The following is a 20,806-nucleotide window of genomic DNA, read 5'->3' as shown; positions in this document are numbered from 1 at the left end:
TCTTTGTGTGGTGGCTGTCAAAGTCTCTAATGTACAGCTGGGCAGTTCATGCATGGAAGAACTTGTTGCCTTCGGTTCTCCCCTAGAGGCTTATAAACATTAGCCACCCAGAGGCTACTGATTTAGATAAGCATGCTATAAATTGACACTGCATGTAAATGACCTATCATGCTGTGTTGTGGTGATTAATGTAACTATAATGGCACACATTATCTTTTAAAATTATGATAACCTGGACAAATCACTTAAAGATAACCTGTTCTGTCTCTTCTCCTCAGGAGAATATCTGCGTTTTGGCCCCATATAGCTTATCTTTACTCCTAATGAAAAAAAGAAAATTAAAGAGAGCAAACTGTATACTAGGACCGTATTCTAACTTGCATTGCATTTATTCCTGCATTTTAATTTTCTTATGGAAAAAAATGTACTCTTGAGTTGTCTTGAGACTGGCCTTTTTTTAATAGGCACTCTCCAGAAATCATACTGGTTTTGTTACAAGCTCAAGATTTGGGTGTCAGCGCTGGCACGTAACTAATCATAACTGAACCCTTCATACTTCTGTCATGCTGTTAAGACCCTGGCACTAACTGCTTAAGGCTTGGTTTGACTGAATTTAAATCTTACAGGAATTTGTCTTAGTTTAGCTTTTCATTCTGAAAGTATGTACTTTTCCTTACAGGTTTTGCTTGTGCCATAATTCAGTATTTGTTCCAGTTTCTAAACACAACAGCTGATGAATACTTATGATTTCTCTGATCTGTTGGTACAAGTTTCATTAATTTATGTATGGTTAAATTTGCAGAAAAATTTCTTTCTTGTTTCAAAGTAAGTTTAAAGCAGAAAAAAAAATAGCTGCGGAATGCCTTTGGTTTTGCTACTTCCCTGTTTTGGTCCAAATCCTGAGAAAGCTGGGATTTTTGAATGTGAAGCATTAACCAAAAATGCTTCAGTAAGTATTGCAGAATCCCAGATATTTGGATCCAAGGCACCAATAGGTACATTTTCCCCTTTTTACTTGGGAATCCTTTGGGCTGTCTACCCTCTTTTGCCCTGTGCTCTAACACAGAAACGACTCTGTCCTGCTAATTCTGGTCACTTTCCTCCTTTCCCTGCTTTTTCATGTCAGGGATAGTAGAAGGAGGAGCTCAGGAATCCTTGAGGAAAGACAAACTATAATATGCGTGTATTCCTGGAATAGTTATTTGACTTCTCCTCATGAGACTAGAAAAGTCTTTTTATGGAGGGACTCTTGAGAGAAGTGAATGAGTCAGGGGAAGGGGATAGAGAAAGGAGAAAAAGATTGTCTCCTAATAAATGCTAGTATTCACTTGGCAGGTATGTATACAGGGCAAGTAGCGTTCAGTATCTTTCGGCACAAGCTATAATAAGTGCTATATCTTTTAAGGTTGAAAGCCATGTGACTTGAAAACATGAGATTTACATATACAGTGAAGGCTTCTGTAGAAGTATGTGCCTACTGTAACTGTAGTGAAATACACCCTCTTGTGGCAAGAAAGAAAAAGTCCAAGCAGAAACCCACCTGACCTCCCTTTTCCCGATGCTCACTGGTTTGCCTTACTTATTCTTTCCCTTGTGTTCGGTGAATGTTCCTCACTCGTATGCACCACATGCGCTTTCCTGCAGTTCCTAGATTTGTTTGATTTTTCTGTTTATCCAGTACCTGTATCTCTTCTCTTTGTCTTGCTTGCTAAAACTTCACTCTGTCTGTTTCAGTCTGGTTTTATCAGTATTTGGATTGTATTTAAACTCTTGGCTTTAAAGCCCCCTTTCTTACTAAGTTGCCAAGATATTGAAAATACGCCCTACAGACTAACTTTAAAACATTTTCAGGAGTAAAAGGCTGGAAAAATAAATAAGGATGTTGAAGAACATACTAGTTTTCTTTCTTAAATAGCTTAGTTTGTCTGAACTACTATGAAGGGGTCATGTATAGACAGGATTAGGAGATAACATGCTGCTTTCCCCAGCTGTTTGATTAACCAGCTTAGAGATGGGTCAAATGCAGTAGCAGAGAGCAAAGAAGGCACAACATCACCTTCAAAGTGCAGAAAAGGCCCTGCAGCATGTTTGCAGTTTATCAGATTTGCTGCATAATAAGCTATACACTCCATTCAGCACTATAATTAACCCAGGAAAGCACTCTGGTTCAGTCTTTGCTGATAGCATGAACCTCACAAAGCCAAGCAGGCTCATCAAAATACCTCTAAATAAGATTAAGCAAAGCAAACCAACCGTGAAATAAAATGTAGGCTAAGTGTCGAGGAAATACTATTTGTTGCTTGCATTTAGTACCAAGTTCTGTACTTGGCATGAGGAGTCCAGGCATATAATGTGTGAACAGCGCTGGCAACTCTTAGCAAGTGCTGACAGACAAGATCTTAAGCAGATATCATTAATGTTTTCCCTGTGCAAAGGAAAATAACCAAGTGTTGTTCGAAAACACTTGTAAATGCATGTTGATGGCATTTCCCACAACTCCTGAACAGTCATGGCTCTCTGCCCATTGATGTCCAGAAGGATTGGGAATTATATGTTGGTGGGCTCATCTGGAACATGGTGGACAGAAATGGTGGCAGACTGGGTAATGCTGGAATATCAGTGGAAAGAAGAAACAAAAAGACCTGGAGAAGGGAAAGCCAAGGCTGGTGGCAGGTTTGTAAAGTTGCAGGTTCCTTAGACCTGTGCTGTTGCTGAAGAACTTTGTCAGACAGCAGGCAAAAGAAATACTGCTTATGTGATGGAGGATAGAGTAGGTATAGACATACAGAGTCCTCAAATCTAGTACCTATTTGAAAAACAGATCTCATCATTCTTTCTTTCACTTTTCAGGTATCTTGCAATATCTTCAGAACTCTCCCACCTAGTGACAGCAATGAATTTGATCCAGAAGAAGATGAGCCCACCCTGGAGGCATCATGGCCACATTTACAGGTTTTTGATAATTTCTCTCAGAAGAAATGCTTATCATTGCTTAATGTATCTAATAATTTTCTCAGCTTTTTTTTAACCTGTGAATCAGAACTAGTGTGTGAGATGCTAAGGTGATTTATTAATATTGTTCATGGGTATCATATAGTACCTACAAAGACGGGAGAGTACTTTGTGAAATTTGCAAAATGTTAAAGCTTTCTTTCAAAATTGTATTGATGGTGTCCCTGATATTCCTTTTTTCCTTCATTGATTTAAAAATCACTTTGGCTTCCAAACTGCTTTGATGCACAAGTGTTTTTCGGCAACTTCAGCAAGAGCATTGTGAGGATGATATCGCTAGCAGTTTTGCTTTACCGAGGGTAGTTAATTTTCATACAAGAGTACACAGGTGTTGGCAGTTGATCAGAAAAATGAATGAGAAGCTACGTCCCTATCTAAGTCTTCCTTCCTTTCCCCGGGTCGAGGTTTGCTTTCAGGTGTTTGCAGCAGGATGCATGCTCACTGATGTGTATCATCCCTTCCTCAGTACCTCAAGTGTCAACACAAGGTACTTCGAACAAAGTACCTAAACTGATTCTGGAGAAAGCATCATTGATGCTAATGCAGTAAATTCCTTTATAGAAAATATAGCTTCAGATCCTGTCTATGTTAGTCAGAACAGTGACTTACACCACTAATAAATTTAGAGGTTTGCCTGAGTAACAGTTTGTGGAGTCTGGGAGTTTTTGTGAGCAAAGGAGCACAACTGTTCTCAGCTCGAAATGAGTATTTTATTTGACAGTTGCATGCACAATCCTTGCCTGTGAGCAGTTTGTTTCACTCTTTTGTGCTCTCAAATTTAGAATCTGTTGAAATGTAGGCTTCATCCCTCATTTGTATTTAAATTTCACAAAAATAAGAATCTGAAAAACTTCAAGGCAGCTCTGAACAGCTCTGCCTGCCTGGAAACAGCACAGGCATACATGTTTGTTATCTTATCTTCATTGACACTAGTGCTGTAGTTTTAAAAGTCATTATTTACATGGAAATGATGGAATTTCTTAGCCAGTGGATGATTTATGATTGTCAGGAAGAAACGCACCAAAGTATTTGTCAGGAGTTGTGGAATTGATTTCCTGATGATTTAATATTAGTTATGTAAGCTGTCGCTTTTTCCATATCTTATTTCTAAACCTCTCTCCCCCTTTTTGATTTCCTTTTAGAAGTCAGAGAACACTGACGTAAAGCAGCAGCAGCAATATTGCAGCGTATTGGTGTTTGCACGGAAAAGTTTAAAATTATTTTAAGGTGTAATTTTTAGCTTCCTTTCTGCTTTCAGTATCAATATGCATACTCTCTGAAGTCAGAAGGAAAAAAGTTTTCAATGGCTACTCTTCTTGAAAAGGTTCAGCAGAGAGAATTGCTAGCTGGTAGTTCATCTGATCAGTGACAGGTCAGAGCTGCTGTCTTATGAGGCCACAGCAGTCCCTGTTTCACTTCACTTCCCTTTTGCCTGTTTTTTATACTCTTCTTTTCCTCCACTAAGTGAAAAGTCTGTTGCTGTCCCACTGAATAGTTTAGGCAGAGATGGAATTGCATGAAAGTAAGCAGGTTTTCTCCAGCCCTGAGGCTAATCTTTACAGTAAGTTAGGAACTTCTGAATAAATTCCTGTTTGTATTCTTCTTCTGTGTTTCAAGTTGTCGTAGAATGCTACTCTAAGCAGTTTCTAATTTAATTTAAATATTTCCAACTGTTTCACCAACCCGTTCAGAATTGTAATGTCTCTATTTGATGTCACTTCAGCAGTTCAGAGGGCGGTTTAAATGTTCTTTCCAATTACACTAAGAAGCTTTACAAGATGATAACAAGCATTACAAGATGGCAGTGCTTGTTCTTGGTGATGAAATGTCTTTGACTGGAGTTAAATAAGCAAAACTAACTTAAAAAGCTCATGTAATTAATTCTAACTCTAAGATAGCAATTTGGTAAAGGAGAAGAATATTTTTCAGCTTTTTAACCTTTTGCTGTGTGAAAAAATAAGTATTTTATTTTCTAGAAAAAGAATTTAGGGAAATAAATATAAAGAGTAATTAATTCATAAATTAAACCTTTTTTTTTTTCTTTTGCAGCTTGTATATGAGTTTTTCATACGATTTTTGGAAAGCCAAGAATTTCAGCCCAGCATCGCCAAAAAGTACATAGATCAGAAATTTGTATTGCAGGTAAGCTGATCTGTTTTCTTTAAGGCTTTATTCTTCTGTTGAAAAAACTTTCTTTAAAAAGATTTTGTTTAGAATTTAAAAGTTTAACTTTATTTGCAACAGAAAAAGGCTAAACAAGCATATACAATGAAAGTTTTCAACCTAGGTAGGGGAAATACATGTGTGTGTTTATGTCAGTATGTCAGTTTCTGTTCCTATAGATACATACAATAGTTGGTTTGGCTCCCGGTTTGATACCTTAATCGAAATACTTGACTTACTGGTTATGAGAGGGAGCTGAAAAAGTAACTGTTGAAAAATGAAGGGTTTAGTATCAAGTAGTCTAAAAATGCTGCTATCTAGAGAGACTACTTAAATACCAGTTTTAATGTGTCTTAATATTGTTAAAATATTTCTGTTGGAAGGGGAGAATATTTGTCCCTTCTGTCTCTGCTGGAGAGCTGGCAACAGGGGCAGAAGGTCATTAACAAAACTATTCCAGTGCAGTACTGAAAACAGTGATGCTATAGTGATCAGGGAGGAAGTAAATCAAAAGGCCATATAAAGTTCAAGCTCTATTAAAAGCACGGAAGAAGAAGTAGCACCAATAATAAACAACATTGGCAGAGAATGGGTAGCTTTGTTTTTGTAGTTTGCTTGCCGTCGTTACGGCTGAATGGAAGAGGTGGCCTCTGTCAGTCGGTCAGCTGGAAGCCAGGTATTTTACACATATTTCATCTTCCTCCTCCTCGTGTACAAGCTAGGCTTCCTGTGTGCTTTGTTATTTCACTTGAAACTACAGTAGTTGGTCTTCTCTACTGAAGAATTTTTGTCCAGGCTTTGGCAGATGCCACAACAGAGGTGCCTGAAGGAAGATGTTTTCTGGGATAAGCCAGGAAACTCCACAGATACGACTTTGGTCTTCAGCTTTCAGGAATAGGCTTGCCTTGTGTTTTCTGTTCCCATCGTGAATTTTTGTATAACTGCAAAGTCAGAAAGAACTTCCTGTTTAATGCTCTATAGCTTATTTTTGAAATCAGGGGAATTTAGCAAGGTTCCTACTTAGTTAGAAAAGGGAGTTTCCTTGTGAGCTGAGACAAACTAGAAGTGGCAGGAGATACTTGCATTTCTGAAGACCTTTCTCTCACCCCTTTGTCATGGGGCTTTTATTTTTCCCTGTAGCGCTCAGGCAATAAAAGTAGTGCTTTTACTGTCCTTGTATGTTATTCATATGAAGAACACCTGAAAAACATAGTTAAGAGAGCAATTTCTATCCTTAAATTCAAAGATTCGAAGAAGGGACTTCAATTTCCTTATTAATATCACAAGATCTTCTTCACCCTACAAAAGCAATGGAATATACTTATGTTTTTATTTTATCCATCTTCTAAATACAAGAGTGTTTTTCATCTGGATCAAACCTCTGTGGTGGAGTTTCCTTTTTGTTCATCTAAATATTGATTTGAACAAGGGGGTGCACCAATCTGATCATCCAGTACCTGATGGAGATGTAAGAATATGCATCGGGGGTAGTCACTCTTGACGGGTTTTTCCAGACTGATTTTATTTTCTTTAGATATAGCAGGATTGCATTAGAAGGAATGCTTGTGTTCTACTTCAAAATCTAGAGAAAATAATTCTAGATGCTCCTATTACGTGCTGCTGAACTTGGTCATGACTGGTGGCATCTCACTCATGCCCTTTCAAGGCATTCAAACCTGTTAAAATTTGGCACAGGAGAATGGGTCTAAAACAAGGATATTTTTTTTTAATTAATCCTGTTAGTCTTTAATAAACCTACTAAATGAAAGAATGGTAACTACTGAAAAAGTGAAATACGAGATTTTGAAACCTACATATCTGAAAGTGTATGATACGACAATTAAGAGTTCAAAAGAATTCTAAGAATTCATAAGTTCTTGCCACATGGTTAGGTGATGCGTTTTTATATATTGCTATGCAATGTGTCAACTTAAAATGCACATTTTTCTAAAAAACTTCTGTTGAGCCTTATTTATAGACGCAAGTAGATACATTTCCGTGTGTATAAGTGTTTGTGTTTAGCCTGTAGGAACTGGGGTGTCCCTCTACTTCTTACTGTATTTGTGTCCAGAGTAACACCTAAGAACCTGTGACTACAGATCCCTTACATAGGAAACCAATTTGAGACTTAGGAACATTAAGCATGTTTGTTGTTTCATGACACTGACAACACAAGTGTGACAGTCTTTGAAATCAGCTTTCTCTCTAAATTAATTTGTTTTTTTAAAATTTGAGGAACTTCAATGAAGTTGGCAGTAAGAATGCTTATATGAAAAAAATGATACAGTTTTTTAATGGGCATTTTTCAATGTTATTTGCTTGCTTTTTGCTTTTGTTTTTTGAATATAGATGTTTTTCTGGCTTTCAGCTGTATGTTTTGATAAAATGCTGTACTTAACAGTGTAACTGTTCATTTCTAAAGCCTGGTAATATACAGTCTGAAATGGTTGGCAGTGGTTGCTAAGAGACATACTATTCAAATATATCCACAAGTGTCCATGTTATGTAGGTTGCTATTTTGGAAAATTTATTTCCCTTTTTTATGTATGTTTAGTGTCAGAATAATTACATAAATTATGGAAGTCTTGCAGCTTATCAGCTTATCCATAAAAATAAGACTTTATTGTTGAAACTAGATAACAAATTTGACATATCAAAATAATTGTCTTTTTTTTTTTTTAAGTGAGAGACTGAGTCTTAATTCAGCAATGTTTCCACAGAGGATCTGTATAACAGAACTGGAAATATAAATATTTTGCTCCTAAAAGCAATCCAATAAGAAAATTAAAAACATAAGTGTTTCCAGCTGTTTGCTGTCTTTGGGTGAAATTAGCTATTTGGGGAAGGATGAGGTGACTATTTATTTATTTAACTGTAGAACTAATTGAACAAAGCAATGTGTTTGTAACCTCTGGAAGGCAGCTGACAACCCTCATCGTTTCCGCATGAAATTCCCACCACAGATTATTACTGCAAGGAAAAAATAGTGGGATCTCATTACAAGCTACAAAAACATCCAAAACAATGAAGAAGAATAGGTACATCAGTCCTAAACCTGGGTGTTAGAAAGCAACATCTCAGACAGCTTAACAACTTTTAATCATCTTTTTCTGTCTTTTTTCTTTTTCACTTCCTCAAAGTTGTGTAGCAGTTTAACAGAGATCAGGTAGTAAACATACACTGACCTGTCTGCTTATAATAGGTACTTATAATTTATCTATTTGTGAATCCAAGATAATTTTGTTTTCTATCATGCTGTCAGAAAATTATTATAGGAATCTTACACATTTGTAAGACCTCTTTGGCAAACTGTCTTTGCTTCTGCTGCAAGACAGGTACTGGTTGACAGTTACTTTCTTTTTCATGCAAGAGAGATACTGGTTGCTTATGTTTATTACCTTAAACTTCCCTATTTTCTGTGCATTTGTGGGGGGGGTGGTTTGGTTTTTTTTTTTTTGTTTGTTTTTGTTTGTTTGTTTGGTTTGTTTTGTTTTTAAATAAAGTTTGCCTTCTAGCTTATTCCAAATGTCTGCCAGAATAGCCAATATTGTGGTGTCAAAAAAGATGAAGAAGGGGTAGGGAGAAGCTCATAGTTTAATGGTAGAGGATTCAAGGGGAGTAGAACAAAGATCTGCAGGTGATATTCCTGCTGCTCCTTTCATGCCTTAATTCTTAGCGGCAGCTTCAGGTATCCGTGTTTCGGGATATATTTTGTACAATACAAGACACCGGATGGCATTCTCTTTTGACTGAGTACTACAGAGTTATTTTCTGTTTTAAACTCTTATTTGAGAGTTATTTAGTAAAGGTGGGTTGTCTGTTGTTGGGGGTTTTTTTTGGTTTTTTTGTTCTGTTTCATTTTTTTAAACTCTATATTGAAGTTACCATTTTGTTCAACCTGGAGGATTAATTCCCCCTGATGCTTTGATTTGTGTCAATTGGTGGAGATCCTGTAACAGCAGATTCGGTGCTGGCATAGACTTCACTGTTGAGTCCTTCCACAGCGTGAAGGCCATGCAATCACTAGGAAGGCTTAAGAGCTCATAATATAAATTACAAGCAATTAGAAAAATGTGACCTTGACACAATGTTGTGGGAACAAAATATTAGAGCAAATGAGGATCTTCTAGTTCTGCAGAGTGAAGGAGTGGTGGACGGTAAGAGGCAAACTGTCTTATTTTGTAGATATGACAGCATCTAAGAATTTATTTTATTTATTTTTGAGGAGAAGGAGGGCAGCATTTTGGAGCCAGTTTATCAAAAGTTTATTAGTTGTTTGAAGATTTCCAAAGTTTGTTATGTCAGAAGTGGAAAGTAATAAACTTAGTTTCGTGATGTTGTACTGGGGTTACAACAGGTTTTTTAATACTGTGTTTCTACATTTTGGGTAACATGGATATCACATTCTTATATGCATGTGCTTTCATGAATTTAACTTTTATAAAGAAGTCTGTGTGTCCTACTTGTCAAATGTCTACTGTTTCAGTTCTCTTTTTCCTTCAAACACAGCTGTTGGAGCTATTTGACAGCGAAGACCCTCGAGAACGAGACTACCTAAAAACAGTCTTGCACAGAATTTATGGCAAGTTTCTGGGTCTTAGAGCATTTATCCGAAAACAGATTAATAATATTTTTCTACGGTAAGTTGTGGGAGAAGGTACTTTTTGCTTATGAACATTTTAGGAAACTGATATATTACTTATATTTAACTTTTCTTTTTTTAGATTTGTTTATGAAACTGAACACTTCAATGGTGTAGCTGAACTGTTGGAAATTTTAGGAAGGTAAACGAGTCTTTATTTATTATCTATCTCAAACTTCCCTTCTGGACACATCAGAATAGTGTCAGATTTGGAAAAAGTATGACTATAAGCCCTGATTCTGAAAACAGATGTGCGCACATGCTCATCTTTAAGCCCATGTGCAAATCTCTGTCACATCTTTGCCAAGAGTCTATAACTGGATGCGAGTTACAGCCAAAAGTGTTGGATTGATTTTTTGTGTGTGTGTGTGTGTGTTAAATTTTGTACACTTCATCCCTACATGCTGCAGAATTTTTTTTTTTGAGCACACTAACAGCATAAATATTTTGAGTAAATCTAATTCTGGTAAGTTAATTACTCAAGAACACCTTGCTTACATGAATTTACAGACCACATAGACAGGTCTTATCTGTTTGGCAATAGGTTTGTGCAGCTGTTTATATGATTATTCCTAAGTCGGAACTGAATTACTACCTAGGTATGTGCTGCACTGCTAATATAAAGCAGGACAAAAGCCAGCATCTGTTTACAAGTGGCATGAGCCTGCTATTTGTAAACAGGTGCTGACTGCTAAATTATTTTAATCTAGAAAGTGCTTGTTCAGACCTCAAGAATGTTTTCTGTGATGATAACACTAACAAATATTTCTCTTCTAATTTCTAGTATTATCAATGGTTTTGCTTTACCTCTTAAGGCAGAGCATAAACAGTTTCTGGTGAAGGTGCTGATTCCTTTACATACTGTCAGGAGTTTATCACTCTTCCATGCACAGGTAGAAACTATAAAAATATTTTCTGCTCAGTTAGTATGATATATATATTTTTTTAAGGTTGCTTTGGAAATTTAATTGCATAGGACATGGAAGGTGGGGGGAAAGTTTTAAAACGTGGAAAAAATGCAGTAGACTTTCTTTTAATTCATTTAGGGTGCTTTGTATGATAAAAGTCTTGCTTCTGTTCTTATTAGATAATTAAAAGTGTAACATACATCTGTAATATTCTGGGGATTTTGTTTAGTAGTTAAACTCTCTAGGTTTTCGTCTCTGCTATTTTCTCATTCTTACATGTTTGCCTTGCCCATTCCCTGTCCCAAGAGGATGTTTGGGTTTCCGAAGTCATGTGCCGTTAAGGCTCTTCTTCACCCTGGCAACTTTTTGAATACTAATACCCACATTTTTGCATAATCTTTAACATTCTTCCTCACAGATTTCTTAATAACTGCATTTATGCTCTCTTACATCCTTTTATACATTCAGCTTTCATGATGTAATTTTTCCTCTGATAAGTGGTACCTGTTGCCTTTTTCTCTTATTTTCAGATAGTGCAGTCTTTCTTATGCTGTTAAAGCTGTGCTTTCAAAATATGTTATGCCAGGTTTTAGCTGTGTCGGCTCATCTTGTAAGAGTTTTCATGGTTTTGCCGATGTATGAAATGTGTAAAAAGATGCAGTTTCAGAGAGTAGCAGAAGCTTCAAAACATTGGTTGTATGACTGTATTTAGAATTCCAAGTTGCTCTGATTTTTATTGTATATGCTACTTTGTCACCCTAATTTTTTTTATTAATGTGTTCTGTTGTTTCTTATGAACTGACCTTTGAGTGGATTTGCACAGTGCAAACTATGCATCTCGGTTTAAAATTGGATGCAATTTGAGAAAGCTGTATAGCATCTTGCCTTGAGTCTGTCTTTTTTAAAAAATTGTTTCTTTGTGGTTTCTTTATAGAAATGTAATAGAAATGAATGTAACTTCATTTTCTTAAATCTTTACCTCTTCACAGCTGGCGTATTGCATAGTACAGTTTCTGGAGAAAGACCCCTCACTTACAGAACCAGTAAGTATTTCTTTCATACCTTTTTTTGGCATCATAAATGGCTTACTTACCTTGTTGAGAGAAAAGTAAAAAAAATAACATTTTTTTCCTTCTCATTTAGGTCATTAGAGGTTTAATGAAATTCTGGCCAAAAACCTGCAGTCAGAAAGAGGTAAATGATACGCTAGTATTAACAAAATGTAAGAGTTCTTTTGTTCTACAACATAATAGGCAGGGAATCTTTAGATATTTCAAGGTAGATAGCACATGCTGTGGTGGATCTTGGTATTAATTCTTGTAGGTGATTTTCCATACTTGAATTCTGCTTTTTTTGACAGTTTTGACTATGAAGAGAAAAGTTTGATAACCGTGGTTTCTATTCACAAAATAAGCACTGGTTCTTCTGCAGAGAATTTCTTTTTGTTTTAGAAAGGAGGAAATAAACATAGTTGAGGATAGATTGGAAAACTGTTAGATTTGGAATTGTTTACATGTGAGGATAGTATTTTTCCAGGGAGGATGAAAGATATTTTATTGTCTGGTGTTTACTTACGAAACATGTAAAAGATGCAGTTAGACTTTTGCATTTTATTTCAAATTCTTGGTGCAAATATGATTTTCTCTAATGAGATTTTGTGACACAGCAAAACCATTATTTTTAATATTCCTTCCAAAAATTAGGTAAAATGAGACTCTCTTTAGTTAACAAAGTTTAAGCCTTGGCCAAATTCTTTGTCTATATGAGGCTAGCTTTTCAGCATGGATATACTAGTGCAATTCTGAATTTTGTTGTAAAGGATTGCTTTAAATACAGCATTTGCACACACTTGTCCTCCTTCTTTTAAGAGACTGAATCCAGAAGCTGCTAAAGGTAGAAGTGATCATGTTTTTTGAGAGAGGGTCTTGCTGAGCTAGTGAGGCTTTCATTTCTCCCTGAAGTGGTAGAATTTGAGAGTTACCAGCATTTTGCTGATCAAATTGATTCAGAGGTTTTATATTCAATGTTTCCTTCCTTGTCTTTAGGTCATGTTCCTAGGAGAGCTGGAGGAAATCTTGGATGTAATCGAACCGTCTCAATTTGTCAAAATCCAGGAACCCTTGTTTAAACAAATTGCCAAGTGTGTCTCTAGCCCTCATTTCCAGGTCAGTGGTAGAGGTTATTGTTTGTATAGGAATGTATAGTCTCAATTTCAGACTTAACACCCCCCGAAATGTAAATACTATTTTATGTTTATGTGGTTTTAAATACTTGTCTTCTGGATTTCTACGGAAGAGGGCATTTTAGGGAAGTTTAGTTCTGAGTTCCTTGAATAACTTGTTAGATGTATCTGGGGTTACAGCACAGAACTTGCCGTTCTGAGCCACATAAGGCCTTAAACTGTATCCAAGCAGACTTTGAGCCCTTCTGACTGTAGGTGACAGGTACTCATCGTATGGCCTTCAGACTGATAGACCACATAGGATATATTTGCTCCCTTGTGTAGCACAGTATTGTGCAGCATTCTTGTTTTCCTACTTAATTCCTTCTGTAAGGAGATGTCTGGTTAGAGGTGATAGAACCTATAGCCTGTTTTCTTCACATTGCATAATGGGAAGAAGGGGAATGAATAGGATTTAAGTTGAATCATATGTGAAGAGGAGATAGGATTTATGGCCTGTAGTGTCTCCGTATTAAGCTAGGTGACCTATTCTGGCACAAAGGCAGATAGCACTGTTTTAGGCTCTTCCTTGGACTACATGTATTTTTAGCATAATTTAGATCAGTGTTTTCCCTCCTACCCCCCCATCTCCTCCCCAAGGTGATTATTATCATTGGTACCTTCCCCACACTTAAGACCTCTCCCCCGTTATTCAGCCCAGCTACTGGGCCTTTCCCTGTCTCCTTCCTCTGGTATCCCAGTACTGCTCTCTCCCTTCCAACTGCAGTGACAGGATTGAGGTAAAGGGGCAATGGGAAGTCTGTCTGCTCTCCCTTCCCCTCCACAGCTGCAGCATTAATGCAGTGTCTGCACCTGGTCTTCAGTGAGTAACAGCATATAGCTCAGGGGAAACAGAGTGTGGATGCTTTGGGAACTGAATTACAGGATTAAAATTTAATTCCATTAATGCATGTTATGCTACTGATTAAAGTTGAGTTTTAATTCCAAAGTTAATGATTCCTGTTAATTCATCTTTGTGAAGTTTCTATGTGATTTGTTTTTCCTTCAGAAAATTACAAAATTATAGATATCTGAATTTCTGTTAATATTTTATTCCTTTGACTCAAAGGTGGCTGAAAGAGCGCTCTATTATTGGAATAATGAATACATCATGAGTTTGATAGAGGAGAATTCAAATGTTATACTTCCCATCATGTTTTCCAGCCTTTATAGGATTTCTAAAGAACACTGGAATCCGTAAGTTTTTGCCATTACTCTTTATCTTACCATTTGACATACTACTGATAAACTTAGGGAATGCCTGCTGAAGAACATCTGAATGGGAGAGATCCAAATTCAAAGCTGGCGTGAGGAGGTGCAACTCTGTTAATGCTGATATAAATTAGTCTATACTTGAGCTTGTCTCAAAATGTTTTTAATTATCTGATATGTGTACAAAAATCACCTTATGGTGATTTGTGATATGTGTACCTTATGGGATAAAAATAGACCTTCTCACAAGTTGGAAAAAAGGGAAATTAGATGTTACATTGTTATTGTAGAAAGTGTTGCTCATCAAGCATTTCTCCTACACAGTTTTTTATAAACTGGTTAACATCTTAAGCCTGATCAAAAATTGTCTAGAAGAATATCGCTTGGCATTAGTAAAGTTTTGTGGCTGTATCATGGATGATACTGATACCTCTGGTACTAGCATTTTTCTAAATGTCAATGAAGCATATGGACGTCAGTGTATTCTTGGGTTGGATGTTTTTTTCTAAATTGATTTAAATACAGCCCTTCTCTATTATGCACAGTAATAGAGTAGTTGCTTTATATTGATATCCTGTTAATTTGGAATTTTTATTTTTAAAATTTTTTAAAAAATATTTTTGAATGACCCAACAGAAAGTGTTTCAATGGCAAATACTATTACAGTTAGATGCCATGTATTCTGCTCTTTAGTTGAAAAGTTTTTCTAAGTCAAGGTGGTTACCAATTAGTAAACCCAGTATTTTTAATGATCTGTGCTATGTTCAGGTCCCAGTTGCTTTAAGACCTTACTGTAAAGTATCTGTAAAATATTTCATCTTTTAAAACATCAGTCTTTTTGTTCTGTATCTAGCCAAACCTCAAGTTTATGTGCTTTCATGACTAATCTAATGCTACTGGAAAGCTTTTGTAACTAATGCTCATCACAAAAAAGACACTTTCCATGGCATAGTCATGCATTACCGGTATCTAACCTGCCCGTGCTCCTGCCTGACCATGCACTGGGATGCTTCTGGTCATGAGAGTATTCCAGTATCCCAGTTCTCAGAGTCTTCATACCCACAGGAACGTTGTACATTTGACACACAAGCCAGGTTAAGAGACATGTAAAATAAAGAAGGTATTTAAAGAATATCTTTAGATGCAGGCAACAAAAATGAAAGTTTATTGAAAGTAGGCGGGGGTGCCTGGGAAATGGCACATAGTTTGTCTGCTGTATAGGTTTGCTCCAAAGGTTCCTGGCACCTCTAACGTTCATTCACTGCCTCCTGGCCGAACAGCTGTTTCTTAAGCAGCCCTGTGTCTGAATATGACAACCATAGTAGTGGATCAGGAACTGGGATCTCTTGATTGATAATCTATCCAATTTCCTTGAAGGTTTTTTAGATTTGTTTCTTTCCCTTCTTCGTTTTCAGTTGCTTTGTTGTTTCTTTATCTTCAAGTCTGCCAGAAAGGAATTTTGACCTCTAGATAATGAGACTATTGGCAGACCCATCTTACTTTGGAAATTCTAGTATATTTTAGGTTAGTTATCCAGTCAGATGGTGTAAAAGAGTAAACTGATTCTACCTTTTTTGAGCCTTTGTGGGACAGAATGCCTTTGAAGCCTTCTTGAAATTATGATTATTATTATTATTATTATACATCATTTCTTCTTGTATGAACAGATCATGCCTGTCATGCTTTAGGCTATTCAGCAACTCAAATTCAAATAAGCAGTGGTGTATTGGCCCTTGGGTAAGGTCAGGAACAGCAATAAGTGAAGTAGGCAGAGGTTATATATAGAGAGAAATATATAGGTACTATATATATATTTTATATATATTAAAATTAAAATTACATATATTATTTTTGTATATATGTACACACATACACACAGAGTTTTACACAGATACTGCAGCACTCATCTGAAGGATTTGTGGGGTTTTTTAAGAGTTTTTTGCTGTACCAAAGTGAAAATGAATATGAAATGTATGAGTACAAGGAGATCACTCTTGAAGTACAGCCTTGTATTTTGCATAGATGCACTCAATATTCAGCTTCATAGAAAAATCATAAGGAAATATGAATCATTCCCATTTCATGTTTAAATTCTGTTCCTTCTGCCAGCATTGATGATTTGAATCCCCGGAGTTGCATTTGGAATTGCTCCACAGCATGAGGGAAGAGTCTGTAGTTATATGTAATAGCTTTCTGTTGTTACCTTTTACCCTAGAGTTTTGGTTTGCTCCATTTAAGTAGTCAGTAGGGACATGAAAGCTGATTCTCACCTTTAAATATGTTAATCAAAAGTAGTTTCACTGAAATCAAAGAATTTACATTATCATACTTGCAAAAGCAGAGTTGGTCGCAGAAATGCTGGGAAGAGAAGACACTTTTATTTCACGTTTGATTTCACCTGAAACTAATAGACTCCTTTCTTTTTTCTTTTTTAATGTTTCACAGGGCTATTGTGGCTTTAGTCTACAATGTGTTGAAGGCATTTATGGAAATGAACAGCACCATGTTTGACGAGCTGACAGCCACTTACAAGTCAGATCGTCAGCGGTAACTTTTTAAAGCTTCTTTTGTCAGCTGTGCATAAGGCCTGCTGTTTAGTTTTTCCCTTAGACTCAGATGCAATTGCATAATCTCACACATAATAGACACAATGCCTCATTTCCCCCCCCGCATGCTCTTTAGCCTTCTCTTTGCAAGATGTATCATGTATAGGTTGTTCTTTACCCCTTATGAACTACAGTACCCATTGCGTTGCTTGGGAGTCTGCATTCCTCATGGAATTCCTTTTGACTCCGCATGCCAAAAGACTTAAATGTATCAAGATCTTCAATAATTAAAGAAAAACAAGGGTTTAAAGTTAACGCTTTTTGCTTAAAGACTTCAAAAAAGTCTCACTTAGGTTAGGAAAGAAACATGAGGGAAAACCCTAAGTTTTGAGTTTCCAAACTACTGTTCGTAGGCTAGATGTGGTCTTAAAGCAAAGAGGCAACTCTCAACCCTTTCATTTCTTACTCAGAGGTCTTGCTGTGTCTGAGTCTTTTAGCATGCAGGATCCATTAGATACACCACTCATACGATCATTGGTTCCACCCTAGTAAAATGCTTTTTGTCTTTTCTCCTATTTTCCTTAATCTTCATTTTCCAATTATAGTGCAGCATCTTTGCTGAAAAGTTTCAGCTTATCCAAAGCGTCAGGTGAAAAAAATGAGGAAACTTCAGGAACTCTGAATAGTTTGCAACTTCGTTTAAGTCGTACCTTTTCTGTGACTCAGGGTTCCCCCAAGCAAAGCAAAGGGTATTGTATGTCGTCAGACCTTGTTAGGTTAGTATAGTCTCTAAAGTCCCTTGGAGGCCGTATGTTTTGAATTCTGCGACTGGAGTCACACTGTCCTTTTGTTCTGCTTTGTTGTAAAATACAAAGGTTTATACACAAAAACGTACACTTAACAGATTAGTTCATTAATACAGTATTTTACTTTTAGAGACTTGGATATATATTGGAGCTAAGATACCAGATGAATTCTAGATAGGTGTTGATAAATAATGCTCAATCTGCCAGTGCAGTTGAGGCAACACTGCACGGTTTTCTAGCAGAAAAGGCAGAGAATCTTAGGACTGGTCATCTAATCCAGCCATTTACTGAGGGACCTCAATTTGCAATTGCACTTTGCCCCTTAAAATGAGGAACTCTGCTCTTAACAGGACCAGACACTGTAGTAATATGTCTCGTGCCTGGATAATGGGTGAGGTTTATTGACTGAACTGCACAAAGACTTTTTCTTGCACCTACTGATGTTGTATCTCCTACCAAGGCTGGTGCTAACCATTTCACCATTTTTATTTAGTAATTAATCATTTTAAAACACGTAAATACCTGAATGTATAAACTGGGATATTTACCTTAATGTTTACAGAAGATCTTTAACATCTTCGTAAAACCACGTTTCAAAAGGGTAGCTTTGATACCACTTAAAGCTTGAGGAGAAGTATATTCAATACTAATGACTATGATAGGTCAAATAGGTAGGTTGGATGAGGTGATCATCCTCTAACAGTGTTTTAGGTAAGCAGGCATGTATTTCGTAACGATTAGAAGATAAATATTGGTAAGTAGCCTGACATTTTCAGGCTATTTCACTCATTCTTATGTTTAATTTTAAATACTTTCAAGTGACAGCGGGCTCTTTTTTTTAACTGTTCTTTAGGGATTTATCTGAAAGTTGTTTGTATTTTTTGTATGTTTAAAATACTCTTAGGAAATGAAAATTTCAAATAAATGAGCCAGATGTTGGCATTTTGACTGAAACAAGATGTGTAGAATGTTTCTAATCCGATTAAATATTTTTCAAGAATTCTCTAATGTGACTGGCAGAGAATCTGTATCTCTGTAATTGTTAGATTTCCATTTAATCTGAACCTACAAGGTGATTGAATAGAAACTGAAAGTATTTTGTACCTTGCAGTATCAAGGAGATTTATTAATTACAAATTAGTGTCTATGAACACTGTCACTTTGTTCAGCTTACATTTTATGTTCTTTTCCTACCGCTTTGTTTAGCAATATTTATGTAGGTAACAAAAACTAAACAAACAAATAATATTTACAAAAATTAAATATATGTTAGGAAAATTGCAGTTGTGTTCAACAAAATCAGTGCTGCTAATTAATGTCAACTATTTATTTTTAAACGTAGATATTCTACAGTCTTCTCTCTTGCTAACTCTTTGTTTTATTTCATCTGTCAGTGAGAAGAAGAAAGAGAAAGAGCGTGAAGAACTGTGGAAAAAACTGGAGGATTTGGAATTAAAGAGAGGTCTTAGACGTGATGGAATAATTCCAACTTAACAAATAAACAAAACAGCATTATTAACCTGTGGAGTCACACATTTATGTAGTAGAAGATGGAGCAACAGTTTTCTGTATTGTGCAACTTTACAGTAGATTTCACATTTGTTTCATTATTACAACAGCACTGTATATACCTGTCTCTAAGTAAAGGAAAAAAATAAGGACTTTAATCCAAAGTTTGGACAGCAGATGGACTTCTCAGAACTTTGCAAACATAATCATTGTTTTAACCCTTCTTTAAAACCAGTCTTCAAAGATCTGTTGATGAAAATTGCGATGTCAAATTCCATTGTCAGGACCTGTTCCTTATTTATCGTTAGCAGAGAGTATAATACAACTTTGAAATGTGAACAATCTTAAAATTTAGCTTGTCTTTCTGCTAAACTGTTAAGTGTATTTATAGTAAAAGAGAAAAAAGACTGTCATTTCCTTATGAGTTTGTGTAACATCCTCCTTCTCTGGATAACTTTACTGTAATTTGACTTTTTTTCCTTTTGCACATCTTCATAAGTTGAATGTCCATTCAGATCAGGGCCATGAAAAACATAGGTCCTGAATAAAAGTTTTGTTTACTGGTGTGAGCATTTTTTTAGTACCAGGCTGTATCTGGTGCTTCCTTAATTTGAACATTAGGAGTTAAAAAACAAGTAGGTGATAAACATAGTAGGAAAGGGAGCTTTGGATTCATGCACCTATTTATTGCAAATCCAAATTAGTGTCCACAATCCTTTAAAAATGGGCAGTGGTAACACCCGGACTTCAGTACCTAACCAGTATTAGTGGTATGGCATTGGACACACATAACAGAGTTGTTTTAGAAATACTAATTGCTAAATTATTACAGTATGTTTTATTGGACCATTTTGAAACAATAAAGACAAACGCTGAACAGTGCAAGCATGAAATTGATCTCCTGTGGTCATGGATCTAATTGGAAACTGAGTTGAGATAGCAGTTTTGGACTGTTTGGAGTTGTTGCCTTACTTTTTAATATGTATTTATAAAGTGTTCCAGCAAAAGAGGATGTAGCCTCTAAGAAACATACTATAGTGTTTTTGTGGTTCTAGTACTATTACTCATCACAGTACCAGCCCTATGGTCTTAGCTGGAAAGGATTCTGGATAATATACTTCTGCATTCTCATCTGGATGCTCATTCCTAACTACTGTATTTGTTACCAAAAGTGGTTCTACAAATGCTACTGAAAAAAATTCTGGAAATCCTAATGTTCTGAGTATTAATAATAAAGTTTAAAATGCTTTTATATCAAAGGTGCATTGTGACCAAATTGTTTAAAACAAAAGAAAAATAATACAAAAACAAAGAAGAGGGCTGTATTATAAGTACACATTATTGGCTATCTGCTTTGTATTTGAAAGTGGAATCTTACGTCTTTGGTAGGTAAAATGCTGATAAGACTTATGTACAGTATATATTTAGCTAATGCAGTTGCATTATTATATACCGAAAGGTATGTGTTTCAGGATTTTTCTCCAGGATGCTTTTGAACTGTTATAGACATATGACAACAGTGAATTGATAATCCTAAACCATCAATCCAGCAGTATTTACAGTATAAAACTGAATTGGTGTTCATGAGTCTTTGTGATAGTTGCAAACATGAATTTATGACCTGTTGCCATTGATAGAAATACAGTATAAATGCAAGCTTGTATATTTTTCTTCCTACCATTTAAATATACAGTAGGATTTGAAGTTTTCTTGTTTTCAGGCACGGAAAAGAAGTAAAAAAGGATTCCCTCCTAGACTACTGACTGTTTCAGGATTATCAGGTCACA

General features: G+C 36.1%; 1 protein-coding gene across 2 annotated transcripts in view; it reads left to right on the top strand.

Moving 5' to 3' along the window:
- The window catches only part of PPP2R5E (protein phosphatase 2 regulatory subunit B'epsilon), a 72,345-nt gene extending 52,074 nt beyond the window's left edge, over window positions 1-20,271 (top strand). The window contains exons 4-14 of one of the 2 annotated variants that reach the window (XM_059819177.1): window positions 2,851-2,952; window positions 5,062-5,154; window positions 9,685-9,815; window positions 9,900-9,959; window positions 10,602-10,710; window positions 11,715-11,768; window positions 11,869-11,919; window positions 12,771-12,890; window positions 14,016-14,143; window positions 16,604-16,705; window positions 18,905-20,271. In XM_059819177.1, the coding sequence (XP_059675160.1) occupies window positions 2,851-2,952; window positions 5,062-5,154; window positions 9,685-9,815; window positions 9,900-9,959; window positions 10,602-10,710; window positions 11,715-11,768; window positions 11,869-11,919; window positions 12,771-12,890; window positions 14,016-14,143; window positions 16,604-16,705; window positions 18,905-19,004 (1,050 nt within the window). In that variant the 3' untranslated portion in view covers window positions 19,005-20,271. The remainder of the gene's footprint in view (window positions 1-2,850; window positions 2,953-5,061; window positions 5,155-9,684; window positions 9,816-9,899; window positions 9,960-10,601; window positions 10,711-11,714; window positions 11,769-11,868; window positions 11,920-12,770; window positions 12,891-14,015; window positions 14,144-16,603; window positions 16,706-18,904) is intronic. The other variant, XM_059819176.1, reaches the window with a different exon arrangement.
- Window positions 20,272-20,806: the final 535 nt, after the last annotated feature.

The sequence above is a fragment of the Gavia stellata genome, chromosome 7 (assembly GCF_030936135.1).
Source record: "Gavia stellata isolate bGavSte3 chromosome 7, bGavSte3.hap2, whole genome shotgun sequence".
In the NCBI taxonomy this organism is placed as follows: domain Eukaryota; kingdom Metazoa; phylum Chordata; class Aves; order Gaviiformes; family Gaviidae; genus Gavia; species Gavia stellata.
Note: the sequence above shows the minus strand (reverse complement) of the source record. Positions and strands in the feature narration are given on the sequence as shown.